Source organism: Symphodus melops (genome assembly GCF_947650265.1).
Source record: "Symphodus melops genome assembly, chromosome: 8".
Taxonomy (NCBI): domain Eukaryota; kingdom Metazoa; phylum Chordata; class Actinopteri; order Labriformes; family Labridae; genus Symphodus; species Symphodus melops.
In genome coordinates, this window is record NC_136698.1 from 17,765,899 (window position 1) to 17,790,603 (window position 24,705).

General features: G+C 42.3%; 1 protein-coding gene across 1 annotated transcript in view; it reads left to right on the forward strand.

The window, feature by feature from the left end:
• Window positions 1-23,780, forward strand: part of acbd6 (acyl-CoA binding domain containing 6) — a 30,176-nt gene extending 6,396 nt beyond the window's left edge. Inside the window, exons 5-8 of the mRNA XM_079350927.1 lie at window positions 3,398-3,503; window positions 6,048-6,137; window positions 21,388-21,418; window positions 23,422-23,780. Coding sequence (XP_079207053.1) covers window positions 3,398-3,503; window positions 6,048-6,137; window positions 21,388-21,418; window positions 23,422-23,576 — 382 coding nt within the window. The 3' untranslated portion in view covers window positions 23,577-23,780. The remainder of the gene's footprint in view (window positions 1-3,397; window positions 3,504-6,047; window positions 6,138-21,387; window positions 21,419-23,421) is intronic.
• The last annotated feature ends 925 nt before the right edge of the window (window positions 23,781-24,705 follow it).

A 24,705-nucleotide genomic window follows, 5' to 3' on the forward strand; every position in this document is an offset into this window, starting at 1 on the left:
TGTGTGTGTGTGTGTGTGTGTGTGTGTGTGTGTGTGTGTGTGTGTGTGTGTGTGTGTGTGTGTGTGGTGTTGATCAGGGTGAAACTCAGGCCAGGTAGATGAGTGTTCTCCAACACTGTGGCCAGTTTAGCCTGATGGATGAAGGACATATCTGCAGCTACACCAGAGTCACACGTGTGAGCATTCCACACTAATATTAACACACACACACACACACACACACACACACACAAACCATTGGTAGCCAGGTGTTGTGATGACAGAGTAGCCTGTGACCTTCCCAGCATGCTTTGCGGTGCTGTTGATCTCACGTTGTTTGCAGCACCCACATTAATCATTTGTTTGTTCAAAGCCTGTGTGTGTGTGTGTGTGTGTGTGTTTGTGTGTGTGTGTGTGTGTGTTCCTTTTATATTAATTATCATTAATAGGTGTTTGTTTTTTATCTACTTTACTGACTACAGATGTATGTACATGAGCTGTATATAAGTTAGCACATGTCAGTTGTAAGTCAGGTTAGCCATGTCTTAACATCGACGAAAGACTGATGAGCTGGCCTATTGATTAGTTGCCGGGGGAGACGGATGGCGGCCACACATCAGGGACACTCGGGGTCACCATGGCCATCAGACAAGGGAGTGGGTGTGGCCCTGCGTGGAGACTCATGAATAAACATAGCAGTGGTAATCAGGAGTATGTAAATGAATGTGCTCATACATAAGCCAGCAGCGATAAAAGTGTAATGAGTTATTCATAATTCATCACGGGCTGATGAGGGAGGAAGAGGGAGGGAACGAACGAGAGAATTGGCAGAAGCTTGTAGATGAAAAGCTGAAGAAAGAGAAGTACAGAGGTTCATTAATGAACAAATAGAAGACAAAACTTTGTTTGCGTCTGCCGTTCGCTGACAAAATACAACTTGTTGCTTCTCCACAGGGGGACGAGTCGTAGTTTATCAAGCTGTTTATGGAGAGGGATGTTGTTGGAGGACAGTAGGGCACATCAGTCAGGAGACATTTATTTCCATGTTTGTTTAAAACAGATCTGTAGGGATCAACAAGTCCAAACACTTACACATTCCAGATATAGATGACCTGCAAGCACTCATCTTTATGGTCATAAACTTCCTGCTACTCTTTAAGTTTGGAGTAATCAGGACAGGTCGTTAAGAAGTTAACTTAGTTGAACTTTAGCTTCTATCTGTTCTGTCAGTGCAAATAAAGTGTTTCCCATAAGTAATTGTTAAGCATGGATGATTAGGAGCCCAGCCACTGCTGCACCTATGATTATGTTTATGAATGGTGAGTTCCTCACTTAATCATTGAAACCTTTGGTCATAAACAGGGAAGTTCTAGTCCTGAAACATCAAAACTTCTAATTATATATGTTGCAGAGTGTGAATTAAATTAAGTGTATTAAATATAAATCAGTAACTTAACTGCATTTGTTTAGGGGAGAAAAGCCACTTTTCTCTTTTTCCTGAAGGTTAGTTTTTTTTTTTTATTTAACAAGGAAAGAAAAGTCATTGAGATTAAAAAACTCTTTTTCAAGAGTGTCCTGCACAAGCAGCAACACAAGTAACACAGTTTAGCAGCCAACCTTACAAACAGAAAAATACATCAATTTGTTGTTATTTCATGGGTGATTAAATGTCTTTCTGTTTTTGAGAAATAGCGGGGGGTTCAAAACTCAACAAATCTGATTGATGTTGGATTAAAAGCTCCAGTTAGATTTGATTTGATAAGATTTGATTGAAAAAGGAACATTTCTATACAAATGAGTCTTCATACATAAAGATCCCCTGGATGCAGGTTGTGTGCTCTAAGGACTGTCAGTGTGTGTGTGTGTGTGTGTGTGTGTGTGTGTGTGTGTGTGTGTGTGTGTGTGTGTGTGTGTGCACGTGTCTCTGGGTGTGAGTGTGTGTGTGGGTGTGTGGGTGTGTGGGTGTGTGTGTGTGTGTGTGGGGCGGGGCTTGTAAGTTTTCATTTTTGATGCAACATGTAACAGTTATCTCGACATATAACAAGGAAAAAATCAAAAGCAGAAAAGGGAGCCACTAGATGGCAGAGGTGTGGCAAAGTCACAGCACACAAAATATGTAAATGACTTAAGAGGTTGTGAGAAAGGATACTTCAACCAGAAAAACAACTCTCTCCAGGACATTGATGGTGAGTCCAGGTGTTTTTATTTTACGCAGAAGATACTGTGGAAACATGAAGTCCATCCCCTATTTCAACTTGACTTCTGTGTTTCATCCTATCAGAGGATTCAAGTGACTGAACGTCTCTCTATGACTGCGTTAAGGCCGCATATACAACAGAAGCTGTACACTGTCCTCAATATACATGCAGGTAACAGCCCATGGTTTTTGTGTGTGTCTTGAATTGGGCTTGATCTAAAGTCCCGATATGGCAAAATGATCAGGCATCATAGACAGAACTCGGGGTTTGGCCTCGGGGATCTCTGACGTACTGCGTGTGAGTGAGTGGGTATGCAGGCTTCAGTCAGACAATAGAGCATGAAATTGAATTAATGTGAATGGCCGGCCCGGGTAAGAGGGAGGGGAAGGCGTAAAGCTCTAAATGAGATTTCACCCCTTCTCTCCCCTTCACCCGACAACTCTGCTTCACCACCAACCTGCCCACCCCCCGCCACTCTCTCATGTCCCCAATGCCAGGAGGTGATTAGAGACAAAGATATAATCAGAGGTGGGATGGTGCCACTGAGTGTGTGGGTGTGTGTGTGTGTGTGTCGAATGTGTGTTGAATGCCAGTGCTCCTGAGGGATGTGGCACGTGTGGCTGCTGCTTTCTTTTTTTTTTTTTTTTTTAAATAAATTCTCTGATAGCAAAGTGTTTTCTGCCCTTTTCACAAATGTAAAACATATGGTATGTAAATAGACACGTGAGTGATTTAAAGAATCTATGAAAAAAACAAAAACAGGATGATCTCACTTGCCACTATTGCTGTGCAGGAAGTAGTTTTTGAATTTATTTTCTTGGGATCCTTTGAGATTTATGTCAGTCTGAATGAGTGAACTTTTGTTTGTTTGTCCTGACAGCGTTAATAAAAAAATAAAATAAAGTTTAAATAATTGCAGCACATCTTTGAAACACAGTGGATCTATTGCCTTTTATAAGGCACTACACTATCTGGAAGAAATGGTTGCAAACAGTAATGTTCACATTTTACATTCAGACCTTTATATCCACTTTTCTTTTTCTTTTTTTTAAATTCCTTTCACTACCACTGTAAGGTTGAAGAAGCTCCTGGAACCATTTGAGTCGGACCAATTGAAAAAAAAAAAATGTGCAAAGTCATTTTATTTTTCAACACTAACTGAACGTGCAGACAATTTACATTGAGCACACCATCTGTCTGTCTCTTTGAATCACTCGCAGGGAAGAAGATAAGAACATCTTTGACTACTGCAGAGAAAATAACATCGACCACATCAGCGAGGCCATCAGCTCCCAGAAAGTGGACGTCAACACTAAAGACGAAGAGGTGACTATGAAACACAGGGCCGACAAATCTATCGAGTGAAACTGTACTGATCGTATGAGAGATAGATAGATAGATAGATAGATAGATAGATAGATAGATAGATAGATAGATAGATAGATAGATAGATAGATAGATAGATAGATAGATAGATAGATGAGTATGTTGGAACAAGAAAGAAAGAATTACCTGCTTAAGTGTCCTCTCACCAGGAACTGGTCTTCACCAGCGTCAGGGTGGGTGTCATGTGATCTGCCCTTTCTATAAGGAGGTCAGGTGAAAATGATCAGTGCAGTATCAATGAAATGCAGGTCAGTGGGGGATGGTTCTGCACTTGTTACATAATGATCTCAATGATCTGAAGCCACAGACACCTGGGAACAACTCCTCAGTCTGAGATGTGATTTGTGTGTGTTTTGTGTGTTTTCTGGATTGACCCTGAAATCCATTCATCTGCCCTGGATTCATTACGGGCCGAGCCAAATGGCTCGCTCCCTCCTTCTCTTTCATCACAGCCCTCTGCAGATAAGCAGGCCGGCGGCTGGATGGTTCCAAGCCAAAGGCCAGATGGTTGAGGGACCTCTGCAGAGAAAGCTTTGTCTGTCCACCGCTATTGTTCGCTCACCTGCAGTGTAGCTCCCTCAACAGCAGAGGGCAGTGGTGAAGTTTGACATCAGCAGGCAGCCTGATCTGCTCCTATGGAGAGTGAGCGAGAGAGGCTCGAACCCAGAGCTAAATGTTTGGGTTAGTCACCAAATGTTCACTTGGCTTTTGTTTTGCTGAAAGCAATAAAGCATAAACAAGTAAATACAAAATACTGACCTCATCCAGCCTTGTGTAGATATTACACATTGCCTATGGTTGCTTAGGCATATGTACTTTTATAAACTTGTTTTTATAGAAAATAAGTAAACAGTTACACGCAAACTGCAGCTGTAGCAGTTAGATAAAAGTAACAATAAAAAAAGAAGACATCTCCAAGGAGCCCAGGCAGTGATACAACCTTGATGTTTCATGAAACTATCTACAATTATTGACATAAAGTCCAATAAACAAGATAACAAGATGTCAACAGGATGTGTCCGTCTGTATGGTAAACCTCTTTTTCAAAGACATGCACTATTCAAAAATGTTATGGGGTCAAAGCAGAAGGGCGGCCACAATGTCACATTGAATTCATGTTTATGAAAGTTTGACCTTCGTAACAAAAATAATCAAATCAAATAAGAAATGTTGCATTCCTTCAGTTAAGGAGATGCTAACCTGTTTATTATAAGCCACTGATATGTTCATTTTTTTGTATGTATTCATGTAAAAGGAACAGTTGTTGATTCTGAATCATTTTGATAAAAGCTTTACACAAGTCTTCATTTCCAAAGCTGAATCATGTTTGTGATCAATTAGAGGAATTCTTACTTACCACCAAAGTATATGAATGTGCACGACTTCTTCAACAAGAGACATGGCAGGTAAGAGGACCTTGTATTGTGGGTCACAGTGATTTAATGCATTCAGAGCAGCATTGGAAGAAGCGATCACCGTGGGCCGGTCATTTCAGCCTGCAGTGAAGACCAAGTAGTCAACAGGGGAAGTCATCCGTTTCTCATCAGCCTGACTTGTGACACTTTTATCAGGCGAGACCGTTTACTCCCCTGTGAAGAAAGTGATCAAGATGTGACTTAAATCGCCGTTAAGTGGTCCCTCAGCCCTGATCATAAGAGACCTGTCTTTGCTTATCAATCAACATGTGATCACACTTAATCAACCTCTGAACTTTGGAAGCTTCCCCTCCAAATCTTTGCATTAAATCTGTGTTTGCAGCTTCATGCTGGATGTAGTAATCGTATGGTTTAGACTGTGGCATGCAGTCAGCAGCAGCACACCTGAGAGAGAGAGAGCTGGAAAGAGCGAGTGATGGAGAGAGAGAGAGGGAGAGCAACTTATTTGTATTCTGGCCCGGCACATAAGTCTCCATTTTAACATGCAGCCGTGGTGATCAATATGATTTAGGCAACAGAATTAGACTTGGAGAGTTTGCTTTACCTAATTGGCCTCACTGAAAAATGAGCTCCTGTGGTTTTATGGGAGCAAGGATCTCAGAGCTAAGGAGGGGTATGCTTGTGTTGGTCACTGTGCGTGCTTTTGTGTGAGTGTTTATTTGAGATAAAGTAAAGGGTTGCAAGTTTGAGGGACGCTCTTGTTTTCTCAACAGTGTCCCATCAATCAAGCTTTACAGACTGTACGCAGGTTACTCAGATTTGAGTGTGAGAGCCCTCGGTCTCTGATCAAACATCCAACACACACACACACACACACACACACACACACACACACACAGCACTCCACATATGTCTATACTACGATTAGAGATATTAAGAAACAGATTGAAGTCTATGTTAACTGTTTGAAATACAGTAAATCCATGTGAAGACATCCTACTTTATGTCATGAATCTGATTTTAATCAAAGCTGTTGAAGGCTAAGTCATGCCTTCAAACAGTTCACAGATTGCTGCTGGTGAGTTAACCTTTGCTTGTGTGTTTGCAGGGCCGAGCTCTCCTGCACTGGTCCTGTGACAGAGGACACAAAGAGCTGGTGTCAGTATTACTGCAGCACAAAGCAGACATCAACAGTCAGGTAAGCAGCTGATTCCCACTCCGGATGTAGACGTGGTCTGTGTGGACTGTGGAACCAAATTTCCCTCTGGGATACATTTTTAAGAGTGAGATGAATTTGTCCTTCTTCAGCCAATTTTCATCCAACAACTGCTGTTGAAAATGTCATTTAAGCAGCTGGAGATAAAACAACATGTGTGCTTTCACACTACAGTAACTACATATTGATTAAGAGTTTTATGTGCGTGATATGGACTTGAGACAACAGAAATATCTTTCAGCTTTTACAACAACGTCAAATAAATATCCATCTGATGGAGAAAAACAGTGTCAAACCCAGGCAGGTGGAAGAGTCTATTTGCCCCAAAAATGGCAGAAATCTCTGTGACGTCAGATTCCGACTCTCTGCTTGCTTTGATTGGTTGACGTCAGGGACAGTTTTTATCTTCAAGGAAACGGAAGAACATAAACATGCATGACCATTTTTCAACTCGGTGTAAATACTTTGAATTTCCTCCCTCTGGAAATATTTGGTCTTTGCATTTTAGTTGAATGCATGTTGGTGAACAAGTATAATGGGAGACTTTTTCCTCCATTGGGACACAAGTGGAGTATCGGCCATTTATTTGGAAGTCTGTTCAGGAGGTGGAGATGTGTGTTTGAGTGTGTAAAAGACGGTATTTAGAAGAAGATGAGAGCGAAGTCACTGCTCTGCACACATACAGTATGAACCCAAAGCAAATAGTGACATCGCCGACATCCCCATAGCTCCCCTTTCTTCTGCCTCCATCCCTTCCAGAAGGTCACCTTTAATTCACTTTGCGCCGCAGACAAATCCCTCAGGGCTTTAGCAGACAGAGTTAGCTGGTAGCTTGCCTGGTGTTTAGTCTCCCTGAGGTTTCAGCAGCATCCAGGAGGCTTTAGCTTTGGCGGTAAGCTGGCTCAGCTGCACATCGGAGAAATTACTCCTCTCCTCTGCCCAGCAGCACGACACAGAGCAGTTCAGTGCGCCGCACACTGAGGCTTTAACTGTAAGGCCGAATCAATTGGAAGTAATCAGGCAAATTGTTTTATGTTGCACAACCCACATAATCAGGACATTTCACAAATGACTTTCTCTTTTGTGGTCATGCCTGGCCTCTTTTGTTTTGAATGTTTGGGGGGGGGGGATTGTTCATAAAAGACTTAACAGTGGGATAACTACGAAACACTTCACTAATGATTTAGAGCCATATCCAGATAAAAGCAGGAGGATTCATGTGTGGATGGAGGCCTTTGTCCTTTTACAGTCATTTTGTCTTTCCTTAAAATATAAACTGATATCAGCATGTGTGCCAAGATGTTTCTGCAGTCAAAGAAGGAAACATCACATCTTTTTGGCCAGTGATAATGGAAGTCTGGCTGAGAACAGACTTTTATTTACCTGTTACTTTAGTCTGATTTTAAACTTCTGAACACAGAGAGCGAACGTGTTTTCATCAAACCATCTGTCATCGAGCTAATCTGGGTTTTTCTTTAAATTTCTAATCCTAATTTCACATTTCAGAGGGAGCATTTCATGATTAAAAGTGCAGACGGTCATGCATTGAGGCCACCTGGATGTTCACCTGCTTGTCTCTCAGGTGTCAGAGGAAGCAGGCTGTGGACAGGAGTGAATGTTAAAGACACTGGATCTGTGCAGCAGAGCTACTGGGAGCAGATTTATGAGGTGGCCGAGAGGTGGCGAGCAGAAAAATATAGTCAGCTAAATCATAGCACTCTGTTGCAATGCCAAATTATCTCACTGTGCAAAGCTTACAGAGCGATATGCTTCTCATTAGAACCTGCTCGAACATCCTGTTGTTTTGTTTGCTTCTCTGGGGTGAGGTCAACGGGGAAAGGGAGAAAAGAAGGAGATGAAAGGGAAAAAAAATGGTGTGCCTCATAAAACAAAGAGTCAGGGAGTCTGTGTGTTCATGAGAGGAATGTTTGGGATGTTTGCGGGCTATTAGAGCGCACAGTAATCTCTCTTGACCTCTACCAACTGCCAGCAACCAGTAAATAAAGATCAAACATGATTAATGCTTAATTTGTTGATTAAAAAGGGGAGGGGGATTTCAGAGTTTAAACAAAAAGTATTATTATTTGCCTTGCAGAGGAGGAAAATCGTTTGATATTAATCAACTGATTGTTTTAGTGAATTGTTCCCCAACCCATGGTAACCTGCATTAAGGGCTCATTTCATAGTTAATCCTGGATGAAGGCTGCGAGGGACTACAATAGGTAGGGCTGTGCATGCGTGTGTGTGCGTGTGTGTGCGTGTGTGTGTGTGTGTGTGTGTGTGTGTGTGTGTGTGTGTGTGTGTGTGTGTGTGTGTGTGTGTGTGTGTGTGTGTGTGTGTGTGTGTGTGTGTGTGTGTGTGTGTGTGTGTGTGTGTGTGTGTGTGTGTGTGTGTGTGAATACACAGATCACAGCTGTGCCACCTGCCAATTGTAGCTCAGGCCCTTATGATCAGCTAATACACAAAGAGAAAGTAGGACACACAAACTGTGGGAAAGATGACAGCAATGCTGGAAGTGAAGGCTTAAACAGTGGCCTTAAAGTCTGTGTGGCAGAATGTGTTTAAGAGCATTAATGAGGCATTAGCTTAAGTTTAGCACATTCCATCATATCACGACAGAGTGCACGTGTAAAGCTTCAGATCATCTTTTTTCTGCAACTATGAGGAGTATGATTGTTTGAATGAGACAGTATTTGATTTTATAAATTATGCATTCCCCAGTACTAAATACTGTGCTGATAGAAGTTTGATTTTTAAAAATATGAGGAGTTAAAGAGATTTAAATCCATATTGGTCAGAGTTTGACACCTATTATGTGTCCAAAAGTTTCCTTTAAAAAAACAGAAATTGTTGCACCTTGTAGGAAGTGTGTAAATGTTTTTAAAAAAAAACTTATTAATGGGGAAAACAGCAGAATATGGGAGGGGAGAGAGAAAATGATCACTAGAATCATGTAAAATCCAGGAACAGATGAACGCAAACACAAAGACCAGAAGAATAAGAAGTAAATGCATTTTAAAAAAGTTTGGTGGTTAACATTTCCCGACACTCCCATGAAGGAAAATAAAGTAGAATAATATTCAAATAACTGGATCTGACCTCACTAACAAGCAAATGAATAGAAGTTATTCACACATAGAATACAACCACGATGTGAAATGGACCTGTTATGTACTTGTTGTTGTTATGTGCTGGCTTATTTATTGAGAAGAAAAGGATGCTAGGCAACAGGTGGAGTAACCACAGCATTATTACTCATTAGTACTCCACATAATGGTGCTATCTTCATATATTCACTGAGCATGTGTCTAACAAATCCTCAAATCTAAATTATTCCTCAATATAAATCAAGCAGGTTTATGCTCCTGTTCATATAGACAGGTCTAATCAATACAGTAGGAGGTGACCTGAAAGTTGTAGTTTTTTGGTGATAAGTATTTAGTCGTCAAATGGACCTTTCAGAGGTTCAGACGTGTGTTTGTGTGTGTCCACTCTCCCTGTGGTCCTTCTCTGTCCAGACGCTGTAATCCCACACCTTCAGCTAATCCTCATCCCACACACATACAACTTTTACTTTCATCCCAAACCTTCCCCAACAAGCCGTAGCGTTCCCATGGAGACATACATTCACAGAGAGGATACCCCTGTTCGGGAGAAATTGGAGTCGGAGAGGAAAGGTTTGTTTTGTTTTTTTCCGTTGAGAGAGTCTGCAGACTAAACAAAGGTCAAGAATGGCCCACAGTGAGATGTCTGACTCTGGGTGATTACTGAGCGGGGGAGAGACAGAGGCGGGATTAGACTGACAAAGGAGAAGGACAGGTGAAACGCAGGTTACCAAAACACAAACACAAAGCCAGGAAGGAAACATTGGGAGGGTTTAAGGAGGTGATTTAAGGAAAGAGCATGGCAGGTTTTAAGCACATTGTAGTTTTCTCACTAAACTCATCCCGATTTTTTTGTTGCTTTTTTTTTTTTCTTGTCTCTCCATTTGTACCCTCTCCTCATCCCTCTCCCCTCCCTCCTCCAACCCTCGTCCCCCTTCACTCCATCCCTCCCTCAGCTCTCCAGCGCCTCTACTTTGTATTAAAACAACATGATCCATGAGGCGGGGAGGGCGACTCGCAGCACCAGTAATTCTAATTAATCCAGCGTGGTAGCACAGCCGCAGCAGGCCCGAGGCGCTCCCAGTCTATCAGATAGAAATTCATAACTTAATTGAGGTCAGAGCCTCGAGCCGGCTGAACAAAAGTCTCCAGCCAGGACCAGCGAGATCAATAGTAATAAATATCTGACTGGGCGGCCCACAATTGGTAGCAAGAAAGCACACAACAAGTCTGGTCCATGTTGTGTGTAGAACCTGCAGGGACGTCCATGCAGAGTCTGTTTGTGGTGTAAAAGCACTACGAGAAGTCAGACGACTAGAAAAGCGCTACATAAGCTTGTGTCCAGTCCAAATAAGCCTTTAGGACTCGCAGACTCACATGTCTGACTAATATACAGATAACTGATGTCATTATGTTCAAGTGTATATAGTGAAACTCAGGTCCTGGTATGCAGAGCCCTTATGTCCTCCATTCTTTTTGGATCGTTTGATGACATTTGGTAGTTCAGAATGAAGACGTATTTACAAATGTAATTTGAAAACAAAGTGTCTTTAATATAAAGCTTGTTCAAAGGAGCATAAACAACGTTTCTTTATGTGTATCACTCAACATTGACCTTGGGCTGATATTGAATTCAGGTAAATCTATGCTGCTGATGCACAGTATGGAGGCACACAGCAAGCTAAAACCAGCCTTTACTTTCATTATTGGTTATTTTATCAGCTTTTTTTCCCCTTTAAAATATCAGGAAATAAAAGACTATAAAATGATGCTTTACTAGAAGACAGGAGTAAGTCGTGTTGGCTTTCAGTCTAAATACCAAAGATTTTCAATTCACAACATCTTGTTTAAAGATTAGGAAGGTTTTAAAGGAGGTGCACACTTCCAACTATCTCATGGAGGACATCAAACCATCACGCTGGAAAAAAAACAATCCTGCAAACTGCTCTTGCTCTGCATCACAACGTAGGTGGAGCATTGTCTACTTAAAATCATAAGGGGGAAAATTGTTTGAGAACACACTTAAAAGATGTTCAAAGGGACTGAAATGTTGTGATTTTAAAAAAGAATAAATTGGTGATGCTGGGAAAAAGCAGTGTTTGGTATTTTTTGAAATGTTAAAAAAATGAGTTGAAGCAGCTCAGATCAGAGTAACTTTTCTGCTGTATGTAAAACTTTACCAATGAATCAGATATTACATTTTTTGTAGTTTCCATTCGTTGGCTGGTTTATTGGGTTTCAGCTCTGTTACAACTCACCTTGTTTATTAGTTAAACCATGCTGTGACGAAGGTGCAGATTTACTGTCAGTCAAATTGGATGGAAAAAATGAAAAGGTTGCTGTGTACTACTTTAATAATCAAATAACACAAGGCTGTCTCTTTCTCCTCCGAGTGAAACATGTTTGGGACAGGCTCCTAAATGAAGGCTTTTAGGTTTGTGCCAAATCTCTGCCTCACAAATCAACAAACAGGGCACAGAAGAAAAAAGTATTCTTTTCAAGCGCAGCTGAATCGTGAGCATTAGCATCTGTTCATGCACATTTTTCATCAAAAGCATAGTAAAACCGTGTCATTATTTACAACCTTTCAAACGTAGGAGGCAAGCCGGGGGGAAAAAATCTATCAATCTTTCAGCAAAAAATACGCTTTACCACCTTCTTTTGTGCAGCGCCACTGTGAGCGTTTTAAAGTGTGTCCTGCTGCAGCAAACAAAGAACACTGAACCTTTCATCTGTGTCCTCTACTGTGGTGTCAACTACTTGTGTGGAAAAAAGTGCTAATCACACATACACACACACACACACACACACACACAGAGACGCACAGGCACACACACAATGGTGGTTGATTGAAATTCTTCTGGTGAAGGCTTTATTACACGTTGGTAACCCTCCCCTTTCCCAGCACAGCCTCCTATAACTAATGGCTCAGTCAGGCCAGTCATAACAAATATCCAGCCAGATTCGTCATAATTGTGTGTGCCCATGTATGTTTACGCGCTTGTGTGCAATTGTAATTGTGCATTCTATCCCTTTCAGAATATATAGGGTCTTTAAGAAAGGAGGCAGCAAGGTGGGACTATGAGACGGCTGAATTGATCAAATAATCAAAGAATACAAATGAAGAATAAAACAGGATGGAGAAGAAATGGAGCAAAAGCACATTATTAATATATTTGAGATAATCGGGGACTTTTTATGCCATAGTTTGCATCCCTTTCACCTCTCTAGATGTATTGGGGCATTGTTGACTGTGTTGCATATCAAATAAAATACACTGTGTTACAGAATGTATTCATATAACTCAAGAGACGAGCAGAGAGGGCGCAAGAACAAAACAGGCACGCGTCCTCAACTCGCAATATGAAAGTGGCTCCTATTTAGCTGTCAAGTAGAGGTGTGTGTGTGTGTGGGGGGGGGGGGGGGGGGGGGTCTTTGAGCTTTCCTTCAGATGTTTATTGAATGTTTTTAAAGATGAGGACATGTTCAATGAATGAAGGAGAATCTGTCCAAAAAAAAAAAAGGTTCTTTCCAAGTTTACAGTTTCCAAGTAGGGAAGGATTCAGAACACACATAAAAGCCAAACACACCTTGACATTTTACAAGCCTTCCTCTTATGGGACGGATATTTAGCACTCTGCACATTAGCTCGTCCTGCTGAAATGAAAGCCGTTGCAGCGCTGTGTTAAAAGGGCCTTTCGCGCACAGATACAGTTATGAATCTATAATACGAGCACTCAGAAAAGAGCCGGCGTCTTGACAGTAATAGTGCGGCCTAAAGAGCCATTCCAGCAGGTAACAGTCCTCTTTGCCATCATCAGCTGTTGTTTCTTTCTTATTGGCCACTCTCTGGGTCTTGCCTACACTCAACTATTTGATTTCCATCGTTCTTAACCATCCACATAAATTGTCAGGAGCATTAAAGCTGTCCTCAACCGTTTCAGACAGAGAGGGGGGGGTAAGAGAGTGAGAGAGTGAGAGTTGGATACAGACAGTGAGGGAAGGGGTGGGGACGAGGGGTGAGGAGAGAGAATAAACAAAGTAAGTGTTTTGCCTTCCATCAGTCTCCCCCGCAGTACTCAGCTTTATGAGTCCCTAACTCCAAATGCCTCAGCCGCAGCCCCCGAGCTGCCTGCCCATTGATTTTCATATTACACTCTTTTATGTATTTATTTATTTCATATATTTCTTTTTAAACATCATCGATGAGCCGCTGGAGGACAGACGGAGGGGCCCTCTCGCAATGTGGAGTCTCAGTCTTAACCTTACCCTCCTCCCTGATGGCTTTAATGGATGCTAAGGTGTCCCACGGGAACAAGCAAGCAAGACGACATGGGGGGGGGGGAAATATGCAGGAAGAAGGCAGGCTTTAAGGGAATGGAGATTTAGAGAAAAGAAGACCTTTCTGTTGTATGGTGCGACAAGAAAATCAGGAAAATCGGGATGTTAACACATTTAGGACATGGATGGAGATTTTAGAGCTGTTCAGATAGCAGTCTCAGAAAAGATTCAAAACACAGGATCAGGTACTGACGAGCCTGTGAGCTGATTCAGCATCCTAATTGTCCTGAAAAAAATAAAATTGATTCACCAGAAGTTTCTCTGTTACTCCTAACAGTATCTGACACTGTAAGAAGAACAGTAGTACTTGTATACTAGTAGAGCAGGGCTGCAAGCTGAGCTGCTCCTGTCGTCACCTCTTCTTGTTTTAAGGCTTTTTTGTACCAATCATCATTCCTGAGGTTTATTATTTGCCTAACTCTGTGTAACATGTGGTCTGTTAGTGTTTTCACATTATTTATCAAATGATCTTTTGGCGTGAAAAAGACCAGCATATTATTCCTAGATGGATTGATATCATAACTTCTTGTTTCTTCTCGAAGTCAGGCCACCCGAAACGCAGATTCTTAACACATCTACTGCATATTTAATCACACATCTGTAATATTTTAAGTTAGTATGTAAATTCTGTATCAGGAATAAAATGGAAACGTAACGTCTCAAGTTTCAGACAAACAGATTTTCATTGACTGATTGTCCTCTGCTTAAGTAAGGCCCTAAGACAACTCTTACACAATACGTGTGTATAATCCCCGTCATCCTCCAGGACCTCCGTCAGCTCCGGACCTGTAAACCCCCCGAGCTGTGTCGTTGCTGATGGAAGCTTGGGGTGTGTGTGTGGGGTGGGGGGGGGATCACAGGGGCACCTGAAGGACACTCTCAGGAGGTGTGAAGGGCACTGAGTTTTGTGTCGGGCTAATTTGACCGGGTGGCAGTGCTCACGCGCTGAGTGGCAAGGTTACCTCTCTCTACGCAGAGAGGAGACCCAGATTTAATTAGGGACGCCCTCGGTCTGCAGATCCTTTTAACATGGGGGGGCCTTCCCAAAGCACACACATAAAAAAAACACACACGCACACATCTGAGGGCAGCAAACAGGGCAAACTCATATTCATGCATAAGCCTCTACACACATTTTGAATCAAGATGCTACGATACTTTAAATTACACGTTATTTTTTCTTCATTACATCGATGTATATCTCAGAGGACTTTATCTCCCAACATGGATTTATTTAGATAAATAACATCGAAGTACACGTTCTCTCCTATTGCTTCCTGGCTGTGAAGTTATCATGCTGTTTGTTTATCTCTACAAACAGATATCTGCCTATGACTACAGAATCTTTTTCTGCATTGCAAATGTTCCAGCGGCAGTTTGTAATAAAGCGTGTTAATGATCTCGATTAAAACAGCTTTTGTGTGCAAGCAGGAAATAAAGAGTCTGTGAGGAGAGCAAAGGAGGCAGGCCGCATTGTGGAGACGCAGTGTTTACACGGCTGTCTCCTGACGAAGATGAAGCTTTTTAATAAACTTTTTTTTTAATTGATCTTCATCACTATGCAGCGTGCATGGTCTCTTAACTCAAACTAGATTCTGCCCTCTCAAGTTGTAAATTATATGTAGAGTATGACCTCCAGAAGAAAAAGTCCCTGATGCCTACCTGTTATCAGTTAACCATTTATCTGCTGGCGGACACTGGGAAACTTTTGTCCCTCCATGCATGAATGATATATTGAGTTATTAGTTTAGGTTTTTGTATGAATGCAGGTTTGAGTTGAAAAAATTAATCTTTAAGTGTTTTGAGACTTGGCTGTGGTGTGTGTTAGGAAAAAACCAGAACGCCAGGATCATTATGATAAGTACTGTTCATCCCTCATATTTCACATCTGTTCCAGCTCACTTTAGAATTCTGATCGGTTCGATCATGTTCACAGCAACAACCTGATAGAATAGCTTTAACGTTCTATTAATACAATCTCTGTAATCCAGGCCCCTGTCTTTTAAAGTGTACCTTCGTCACTCAGGTTATAAGTCACTGTAAGTATATTTTCTGAACTGTCTGAAGTGTCACACCTCGCCTTAAGGCGGCCCTAAAGGGTAAACAACAACCTGCAAATTGACCCAAAAAAACACATCATACACCTTACCAAAGTCAAAACCAAGCGATTTATGATTAACAGACAAACTTAATGATTAAACAAAGATCAAATTGGAAAAAAAACTAATTCAACAAGACAACACATGCTTACAGGCACAGCAGTCCCAACTCCAAGTACTTCTCTCCTCCTGTACTCTGCACTGGGCGTCTCAGCTCTGAGGCACGGTGCACCTCATTGAGTAAGAAGGAGATTGACCTGGTCAGAGCTGGAGACAACAGGAGGGGAGAAGGGACAGCCAGCCCAGGGAGACAAACACCATAGAAAGTGAAAAAAGTGTATTTAACACCATTGTTGGTTGTGTTTGGTTCATGACTTTGACGCTGCAAGTAGCTGCTCTGCTTACAAATGGACCCGCTGAGATTCCTCCGATCTGTGTCCTTCTCTCTGATTAATGGCACCTGCCCGTCATAATGCTATCTGCTTGAATCTGCATACCAATGATCCCAGTCGCCTATCGATTCCCCCCCTCATCTTTACCACACACACCCTGGAGACTGATACACACACACATCCCCCCTCCCTCTGTTCTCCTCCCCCTCTCCTAACCACTGTCATTATAAAAGTCAGCAGCTGCTGCATGCATTGATCATAAATCATAATTGCTTGTCCATTTTTCCCCACTTGTTTAATGTTGCTGTCAGGGGCAGTAGTGGGGAGAAAAGGAGGGATGTAGGGACAGGGAGAGAAGAAGAAAACAGAGAAAGAAAGAAAAGATGGGTAAAGGGGATGGTGGGTAAGTAGAGAGAGATGGAAAAGGAAATAAGAATATTTTTCTTGACTTTTCAGAACGCACACAGACATAATATTTAAAGAGAGAGACTGTGTAAAAGACGCGTATGCAGCAGACTTGACATCATCACAACATGGTTTGCACTTTCAAGCAGCAAGTTTGGTATTTTTGTCACAATCTTCTATTTGGAAACAGAAGTAATACATTTTTTTCATTTTGGAGGGGAAGAGTAACTATTTTGTATTGTGACAGAGCCAATATGGTCTCCAATCATCTTTCCCAAGTTCTTTAGTTTACAGCAATCTAAACTATCTCAAAGTGACTGACACCTTAAGTTATTGTCTTAAATAGGACAAAATGTTATTTTTACAGATATTTATTTTATTTTAAAATAAATCCAAGTATTTATATATTTATATATAATGAAAAGTCGTACGCTGAGAGGTTACGCACAATATATTTAGGAAAGTGGAATTGTTGCCTCTTGATCACGGCTGATCCGAGACAGTTGGATTGGGGCAATATAAAAACATGGAAACACACGCTGGGGTTTCACTCCCACATGCTGCACCAACTCCACAGCTGGCGGGGGTTTTGTCCGACCTTTCCCCCCTACCCACAATCCTTCCTCGAATCTCCAAACAGACAGACCCAAATCTAGTTTCAAGCAGGGACGGACTCACTTGTTGTGTGTCCTATTTTTATCTCTGCTTGTGTTAAGTTTATGCCTCCGCTATGCCCTTGATCCTTTCCACTTAATGCTTGTAAAAAAAAAAAAAAAAAAAACAGCTGTGTTAAATGTTTGAAGTATTCTTGTCCTCAGAGACCGGTCTGTAAAAGCAGATGGAGAGAACAAATTAAAAACTGTCTGGATAGGATCACAACATCTGTGACAGTATCTGTGTTTTTTCTGCAGATAAACAGAGTTACAGACAAGTTTTTTTTGAATACCTTGCTGGTCTGTCATCATCAGGTCAGTCCTCCTGACTTGACTGCACAGAGAAGCTATCTGAAAAAGATGCTGTCTACATTTTTTTTTCAGGGTTTTTTTTTGTTTTATTATATTTTTTTTACCTTTTGAGACATAAAAGACACACGACTATGCTCTTATGTCTTTCTACTATTTGACTGCCATCCTTCTTTCTCCTCCATCTTGCTTCACATCATTCATGTGGTAAAAATGATAGATTGGTGTAACTTAAATTCAGCAAAAAAAAAAGAAGAAAAAAACCCTGCAGTTGTACTAATAGATCAATCCCTATCCATGCTGCTCCTAAGCATATTGCTGCACCCCATTAGGGTGATACGCTCCACAGTGCTGGGTCTGGTATTGTGCAAGCAGCTGCTTTTATTGAGCACTCTGCTGACATCCAGCCTGGCATTTCTGCACCGCAAGGGGAAACTTTGGATGACATGTAAAAGCAGGGGGTTCAGCGCGACATGCCTCCGTAATGGGATGGGAACAGGGGTGCACCAGCGAGAGCAAGGGGGAGGGGTACTACGGTAGGCTAACTGCAGGTATATTAGGGCAGTGGTGGGATTGGGGGGGGGGGAGTGTCTCATCCAGGCTGCTTCAAAAGCAAATGGAAGACAATCCAATTTCCTGTGATTCCATCAAGCTGCATCCTGGATGCAGGGGCATTAGGGAAGGCTGAGAGGACAGGCCGCTGACCCCTCACATGAACATGCAGGAAGCATGTACGCTGCACACACACACACACACACACTCTGGCATGCTTGATATATATATTCCTCACAATGTGCAGGTATCATACTGCACTGTACATCTGTTTTTGCTTCATACTTTTTGTCTCCTTTAGTGTTTCCTTTTTCTCCTAATTACTCCCCGCTCCTTTTATTACTGGTCTACAGATTGCTTTAAAAAGCATCCCAGTACAGTAGATAGCAGTACTGTTCTTCTCAGCTCAGGAGAAATGTAATTTTCAGAGGCACATGTTTCAGCCTGCAGAGTGACACTGTTGGTATCCAGCGATGTAAAAAGTAAGAATGCAGCCGTTATAATCGACCAAAAGGAATCAAAGATTTATTTTGTTAAGATCAGAACACGTCCTTCTCCACCAGGATACATTTTATCACTGTACGACTCTTTTCATACATATTTATCCAGACTAATAGTTTGACTAATATTATTACATTTACTGAGCTCACCTACTCTTCAAACAATACTACTGATAAATCTCAAAGGCATCATTTGGCTTCAGCTCCTCTCTCTCCTCCTTCAGAGGTTTTAGTTTGTGAAATATCAGCCATCCATTCTTGCTTTTATGCGTTTGTGTGTGTGTGTGTGTGTGTGTCTGTGTGTGTGTGTGTGTGTGTGTCTGTGTGTGTGTCTGTGTGTGTGTGTCTGTGTCTGTGTTGCTTTTGAACAACAAACAGCAGTCTGGCGCTCGCTGCAGATTAGGGCTTAAATCCTTTACACTTTGATTATTAATAACTGTGTGTGTTTATGTGCACCAACGTCTTTGACTCTGCCTTCACTGTAAACATCTGTCACTGTTCCATCGTGCAATGTGTGTGTATGCTTCTTTTCAGTGTTTATGCGTATGCGCCCTGCTGTAAAACAGAGGATTCAGTGAGAAATCTCAACAACGCTGATATATCAGCATCATCGTGAGAGACAGACGCAATGTCCGTAATCCATCACAGGTTGTGATTTGGCTCGCAGACAGACAGCATTGTTGTCTTGGGTTAACTATGGCACGCTCTCCACGCTGGTGGTGATTTGCATCTGTGCTCTGTGATCCGCCCAGTGGGAATAGAAAGCTCTAATCCAATCAGCAGGTCCCTGAAGTGCTGCCCCAGAGAGAGAGAGAGAGAGAGAGAGAGAGAGAGAGAGAGAGAGAGAGAGAGAGAAATACAACAACAGTCTGTGCTGGACCAAGCTAGAGAGGAAAGAGACGAAAAAAAGGAGAAGGAAGGGAAAAGAGGGATGAACAGGATTAAGATTGAGGAGGAGACTGAAGGGGAAAGAAGGAAAGGTGGGGGAGGAGTGACCAGGGGAGAGGTAGTGAGAGAAAAGAGATTAGGGAGGTGTTTGGAGGGAGGGAGACGGAGAGAGAGAGAGAGAGAGAGAGAGACGAGAAGGAGGAAGGATTGGGAGAGAGTGGGTGAAGGCTATGGAGGTAACCAAAACAGGAAGGTGCATGAGGGGATCTGCTGCTGGAAGGGCAGAGGTGGAGACACTAATGAATAATTTCATCAGGACAGTTTTAGTCCTTCGGAAGTATTTCCCCTGCGGTGACATTTTTGGACACAGCAGGAAATGTCAGTGTGTCTGCTGGCTTTTAATCTGTCTCTGAGTGTTTGAAACTATTGTACTTGGCTCTTGTTCGGAGACTGGAGGCAACAGTTTGACCATTTATCATCATTATGAGCTGCAAAGAAAGGCTGCAGCAGTGATTAAGAACTGAATCTTCTGCTGATGAGGCCTGTCATATATTGTGTCTTATTATACCTACGCACACACACACACACACACACACACACACACACACACACACACACACACACACACACACCTTCACACACTTTCCCATCTTTGTGCCCAATCCACAGTTCTTACAAGAGTTATTTCTCTACCATTGACCCTCCGACCCTAACTATCATTTTTACAGTTCAGAAGACACGAGCCCACACACACACACACACACACACACATACACACACACACTCACACACACATGCACGGCAGACACACAACCACACACTCTTCACACTCCCACACCCTCACACACCACCACTGATTTTCTGGTCACCCTTTGACACTCATTCCCTCTCATCTCCCCCGTGTCCCTGAGCTGCTGTGTGTCAGGGTCAATAGCATCTACGCTTGATTTGTTTAAAGGACAAGGCTGTAAATATGGTTATTTTTTTTTTTTTTTTTTTAAACCCTCAGCAATGACTTGCTCTGCTTACAAATGTTAAGTGTTGAGTGATGACATCATAACAATAGATGGCACGTTCACTGTCCTGCTTCTGTTAAAACTCACATGAATATCAGAAGCAGCGTCATTGACAATGTATCACACATGAGGAATTTGACTCTGGTTTACTGTGGGTACTTTGTGTACAAGCATTAAAGATGTTGCACTAAAATATACAAGACTGCACAAGACAGTAATCCTGTGGTGATTAGTGCAAAATATGCTGAAATAAGCAAGATTAAAAAAATTGCACTGAAGCAACAGTTAGGTTCATTTTCATGATGTAGTATGTTGGTTTCTTTTTTTGGATAGTATTTACATTAAAAACTGTGTTTTCATGTACGATGATGGGATTTATCATGATTAAATGTGCATTTATTTAAAGGGGACATATTGTGAAAAATCTGATTGTCTTTTGATTCAAAATTGTTTATATAAATCCATACAGTCCTTTGTTTATGGTCTGTATAAGTCTTACCACACTGAGAAAAATGGCCCATTTCAAATGTTCTCAGTTTGTGACATCACAAGTTGGATTCTGTTAAACAAAAAATACCCTCCCCTTTTTCTCCATCCCTGGACTCCACCTCCCGCCTAGAGCAAAACTTTAGTGCAGGTCCGCCATTGTTATTCTCGCTTCAGAGGAGTGATGTCTGCAGGGAAAACTCAGGGGGGTCTCATTGTATTTAAAGAGACACACACACCAAAACAGAGCGTTCTGTGAGAGCTGGTTTGTACACGATCACAAACCTTCTCTGATGCTCGATTCATGTTGCCCCGTGTCCACAAAAAAACCAGCTTGGAGGTGATTGTTACTGTTTACCTCGCGGTCTCAGCTGCCCCAGCTGCTGGTGATTTACATTTTGTCATTTTTTTTCGACTGATATTATTCTTTAAATTTGCTCCCTCTGGGGTGTTTTATTCTTCCCTAAAGACGTGTTTTGTCTTACAGGATAATGAAGGACAGACAGCACTACATTATGGTAAGAAGAACTCTCTTTTAGTTCTCGACAAAATGTTGTACTCACACTTGAAAATGAGACTCTGACATTCTGTTTGTATTTTGTTGCTTCATAGTTATTTGTGTTTGTCTGTTTTTTGGAGACAAGTTGGAGACACATCTTCTCTCTCATCACTTTGATACCTATCTGGTTTTGTTCTGTGTGTGTGTGTGTGTGTGTGTGTGTGTGTGTGTGTGTGTGTGTGTGTGTGTGTGTGTGTGTGTGTGTGTGTGTGTGTGTGTGTGTGTGTGTGTGTGTGTGTGTGTGTGTGTGTGTGTGTGTGTGTGTGTGTGTGTGTGTGTGTGTGTGTGTGTGTGTGTGTGTGTGTGTAATAATCAGCCCTAATAGTAAGCCCTCCCAAAGGAAATCAGCACCGGTCCTCAGACTCCCCTGACCCTCACATGCCCCAACACACATGTCCCAGAAGGGCGTGTGCCGTGTGTGTGTGTGTGTGTGTGTGTGTGTGTGTGTGTGTGTGTGTGTGTGTGTGTGTGTGTGTGTGTGTGTGTGTGTGTGTGTGTGTGTGTGTGTGTGTGTGTGTGTGTGTGTGTGTGTGTGTGTGTGTGTGTGTGTGTGTGTGTGTGTGTGTGTGTGTGTGTTACTGCACCATCTGTCCCCCAGTGTGGTTAGCGTTGTGGTGCATGTTGCATCACCCACTATAGGTGTGCACACACACACACACAAACACATTTAGCGGTGGAAGCCCTGAGGATGGGGCATAAAAAGATGACTAATAAACATAAGCGATGAACTCCTGGAGACAAATAGCAGAGAATGAAAATTCATTCCCACCTCTCTTTGCACAGGGCCACAGCGGCTGGCAAGTGATTAATTGAGGGTTTACTGCTCACCATAAATTGTTCTCCTCCTCTAAAGCTCCCCTGAGGGCTGGCCACTTTTTACAGCTCAAGGCCCAGGCGAGACACCTACATTCACATACACACACACACACACACACACACACACACACACACACACACACACACACACACACAGAAGGCTGGCTAAATAAAATACTGTTTAGAGCAACAAGAGGAGGACTGCAAGTGTAGCTGGAAAAATAAGCCAAGCTTTGTTAGTCTGATTTGGCTGAAAGATAAGTGGCTCTTGTAGTGTGGGACACCTACACACCACATACGGCTCATAAACTTGAGCGTGCACATACACTTTCACACGTGCTCACACACATTCCAATGTATCATCTTATCTCGTGCGCACACACTCCTGCCGGCTGGAGGTTAAAAGGCCTGGCTGTCAATCACTGCGGCTGCTGACATCAGCGATCACCGGCTCAGCACAGAGTTTGCTCTTTAAGAGCAGCGCGCCATTGACGCCGACAGAGAAGAGCACTCAGAACAAGAGAGGGAGAGCGAGGGGGTGAGGTGCCAGAGGGGGGTGAGAGGTACATCAGGAAAGAGGGGGAACCCACTAACTTGGTTAGAAGAGCACCACCCCCCCCCCCCTCTTGTAGCAGGACAGAGAGAAGACCCTTTTAGTGGGGCAGAAATTGCCAATGGGGCAGAAATGAAGTGTTTGAGAAGAGCACAGGTCCAACCTGGTGTCAGTGCTGGACCTGCAGATGGGCTTTTCATTAACTCCAGCTCTGTACATAGTGTATTAAAGAACAGTGAGCAAGAAAGGAAAGACTCACTCATTTATCTAAACCTGCATCACAACATCATCACATGAAAATTCACAATGAGGATTTTTATCCATGTTAGGATGTCCCTCCGCTTAATGATAGCAACCTCCGTGTTCATGTGAGCTCATGTGATGTGATGAGACCCATCCAGTACGATGTCCACAGGGTGTCAAGCAGTCGCAAGTCCCAGAGACTTTTCTGGAAATCTTCCCCTGAGGTCCATGAATGTCAATAATGTACTGAAACATTTGCATGTCTTCTTCTGCCTATTTCCTGAATCTTCTTGGTTTGTATTCTTCCCTTCCTAACGCCACCCTTTATTGTTCCTTCTTTGTTTCCTTAGCATCGGCGTGCGAGTTTGCAGAAATTGTGGAGCTCCTGCTGAACGCTGGAGCCGACCCGTCCATCAAAGACATGGAGGGCTCTCTTCCTGAGGAGGTCACTGAATCCAGTGCCATCTCCTCTCTCTTACGTCAGTACAATGCTCCAAAAGGCTAGACCACCCCCCCTCCCCCCCTCCCCATCCATGTCTCCCTGTGTTCCTCCCCAGCAGTTAGTAAACCTGCATTTCAGAGGTTTTATTCAACTTTATTTCCAACTACATGAGGTGACATAAATACTGTATATCGACTTTATTTGCCTAGCAAGCTTGAGTGATGTGGAAATAAAAGAGATCTTTCCTCTGGTTGAGGTTTTACTGAAGTAGCTGGACATGAAATACCTCTTGTTGCATTATGTTATTGCAGAAAAGGTTTCAAATCTATCAGCAGGACTGCTTATCGGCAACATTGCAGTAAGAGCATTTCCATATCAATGTTGATGAATATCTGAATGTGTCAGGTAATGAATTCACTGGTGGAACCAAAAACTGACATCCCCACCTGCTCGTTTAATTTAACAACAGTTTGATGTTTGTTTCCAGTCTTGTTGCAAACAACTTGATGGTCATTGCAGTTTAAGACTGCATACAGTAATAGAAGACTTTAAACATACCACCCACTCCTCCTGCCCGGTCTGACTACCTGCCAGGCCTTTAGGTCTGGGTCAGCCCTCTCCAACCGTTTGACCATGAATCATTTGTGTTAAGGAATGCTTTAATCATCTGTTCTTATCACATTAAAGTCTTCAACAAATCCAGACCGTCTGCTTTTTTTTTTTCTTCTGTGTAACGTGAAGTTAGAAATGTTCAAATGCTCCTGAATTCATCAAGTAATTTGTTGGAGCTTTGTTACAAACACATATTGCAAGCGTACCACGTGTACCTCTGAGTTAAGAAAGTCCAACTCATTTTCCAAAACTGAACTCACTTCAATTTGCTGATGTGCGAGGGGCTGCGAATTCAGCCCCTGTAGAGAGATCCATGAACAAATGGTAAAGTCCAAAAACACATATACCACAACAAACAGAACGCATAGAAAAAGCACAAACAGAAAACAAACAGTACACACAAACAATTGAAAGTAAAAGAAACTGAGCAAACAGAAGCAACAGAAACAAATCTGCAAATTCCAGCCATCACAAGAAAAGTGTTACCATCACAATGACAGCAGAGACTTTAAAGTCCTACTGCCTGTGTATGCAGCAACATATGGAAACACATTAAGATTGGCCAAAAATATTCTGTTGA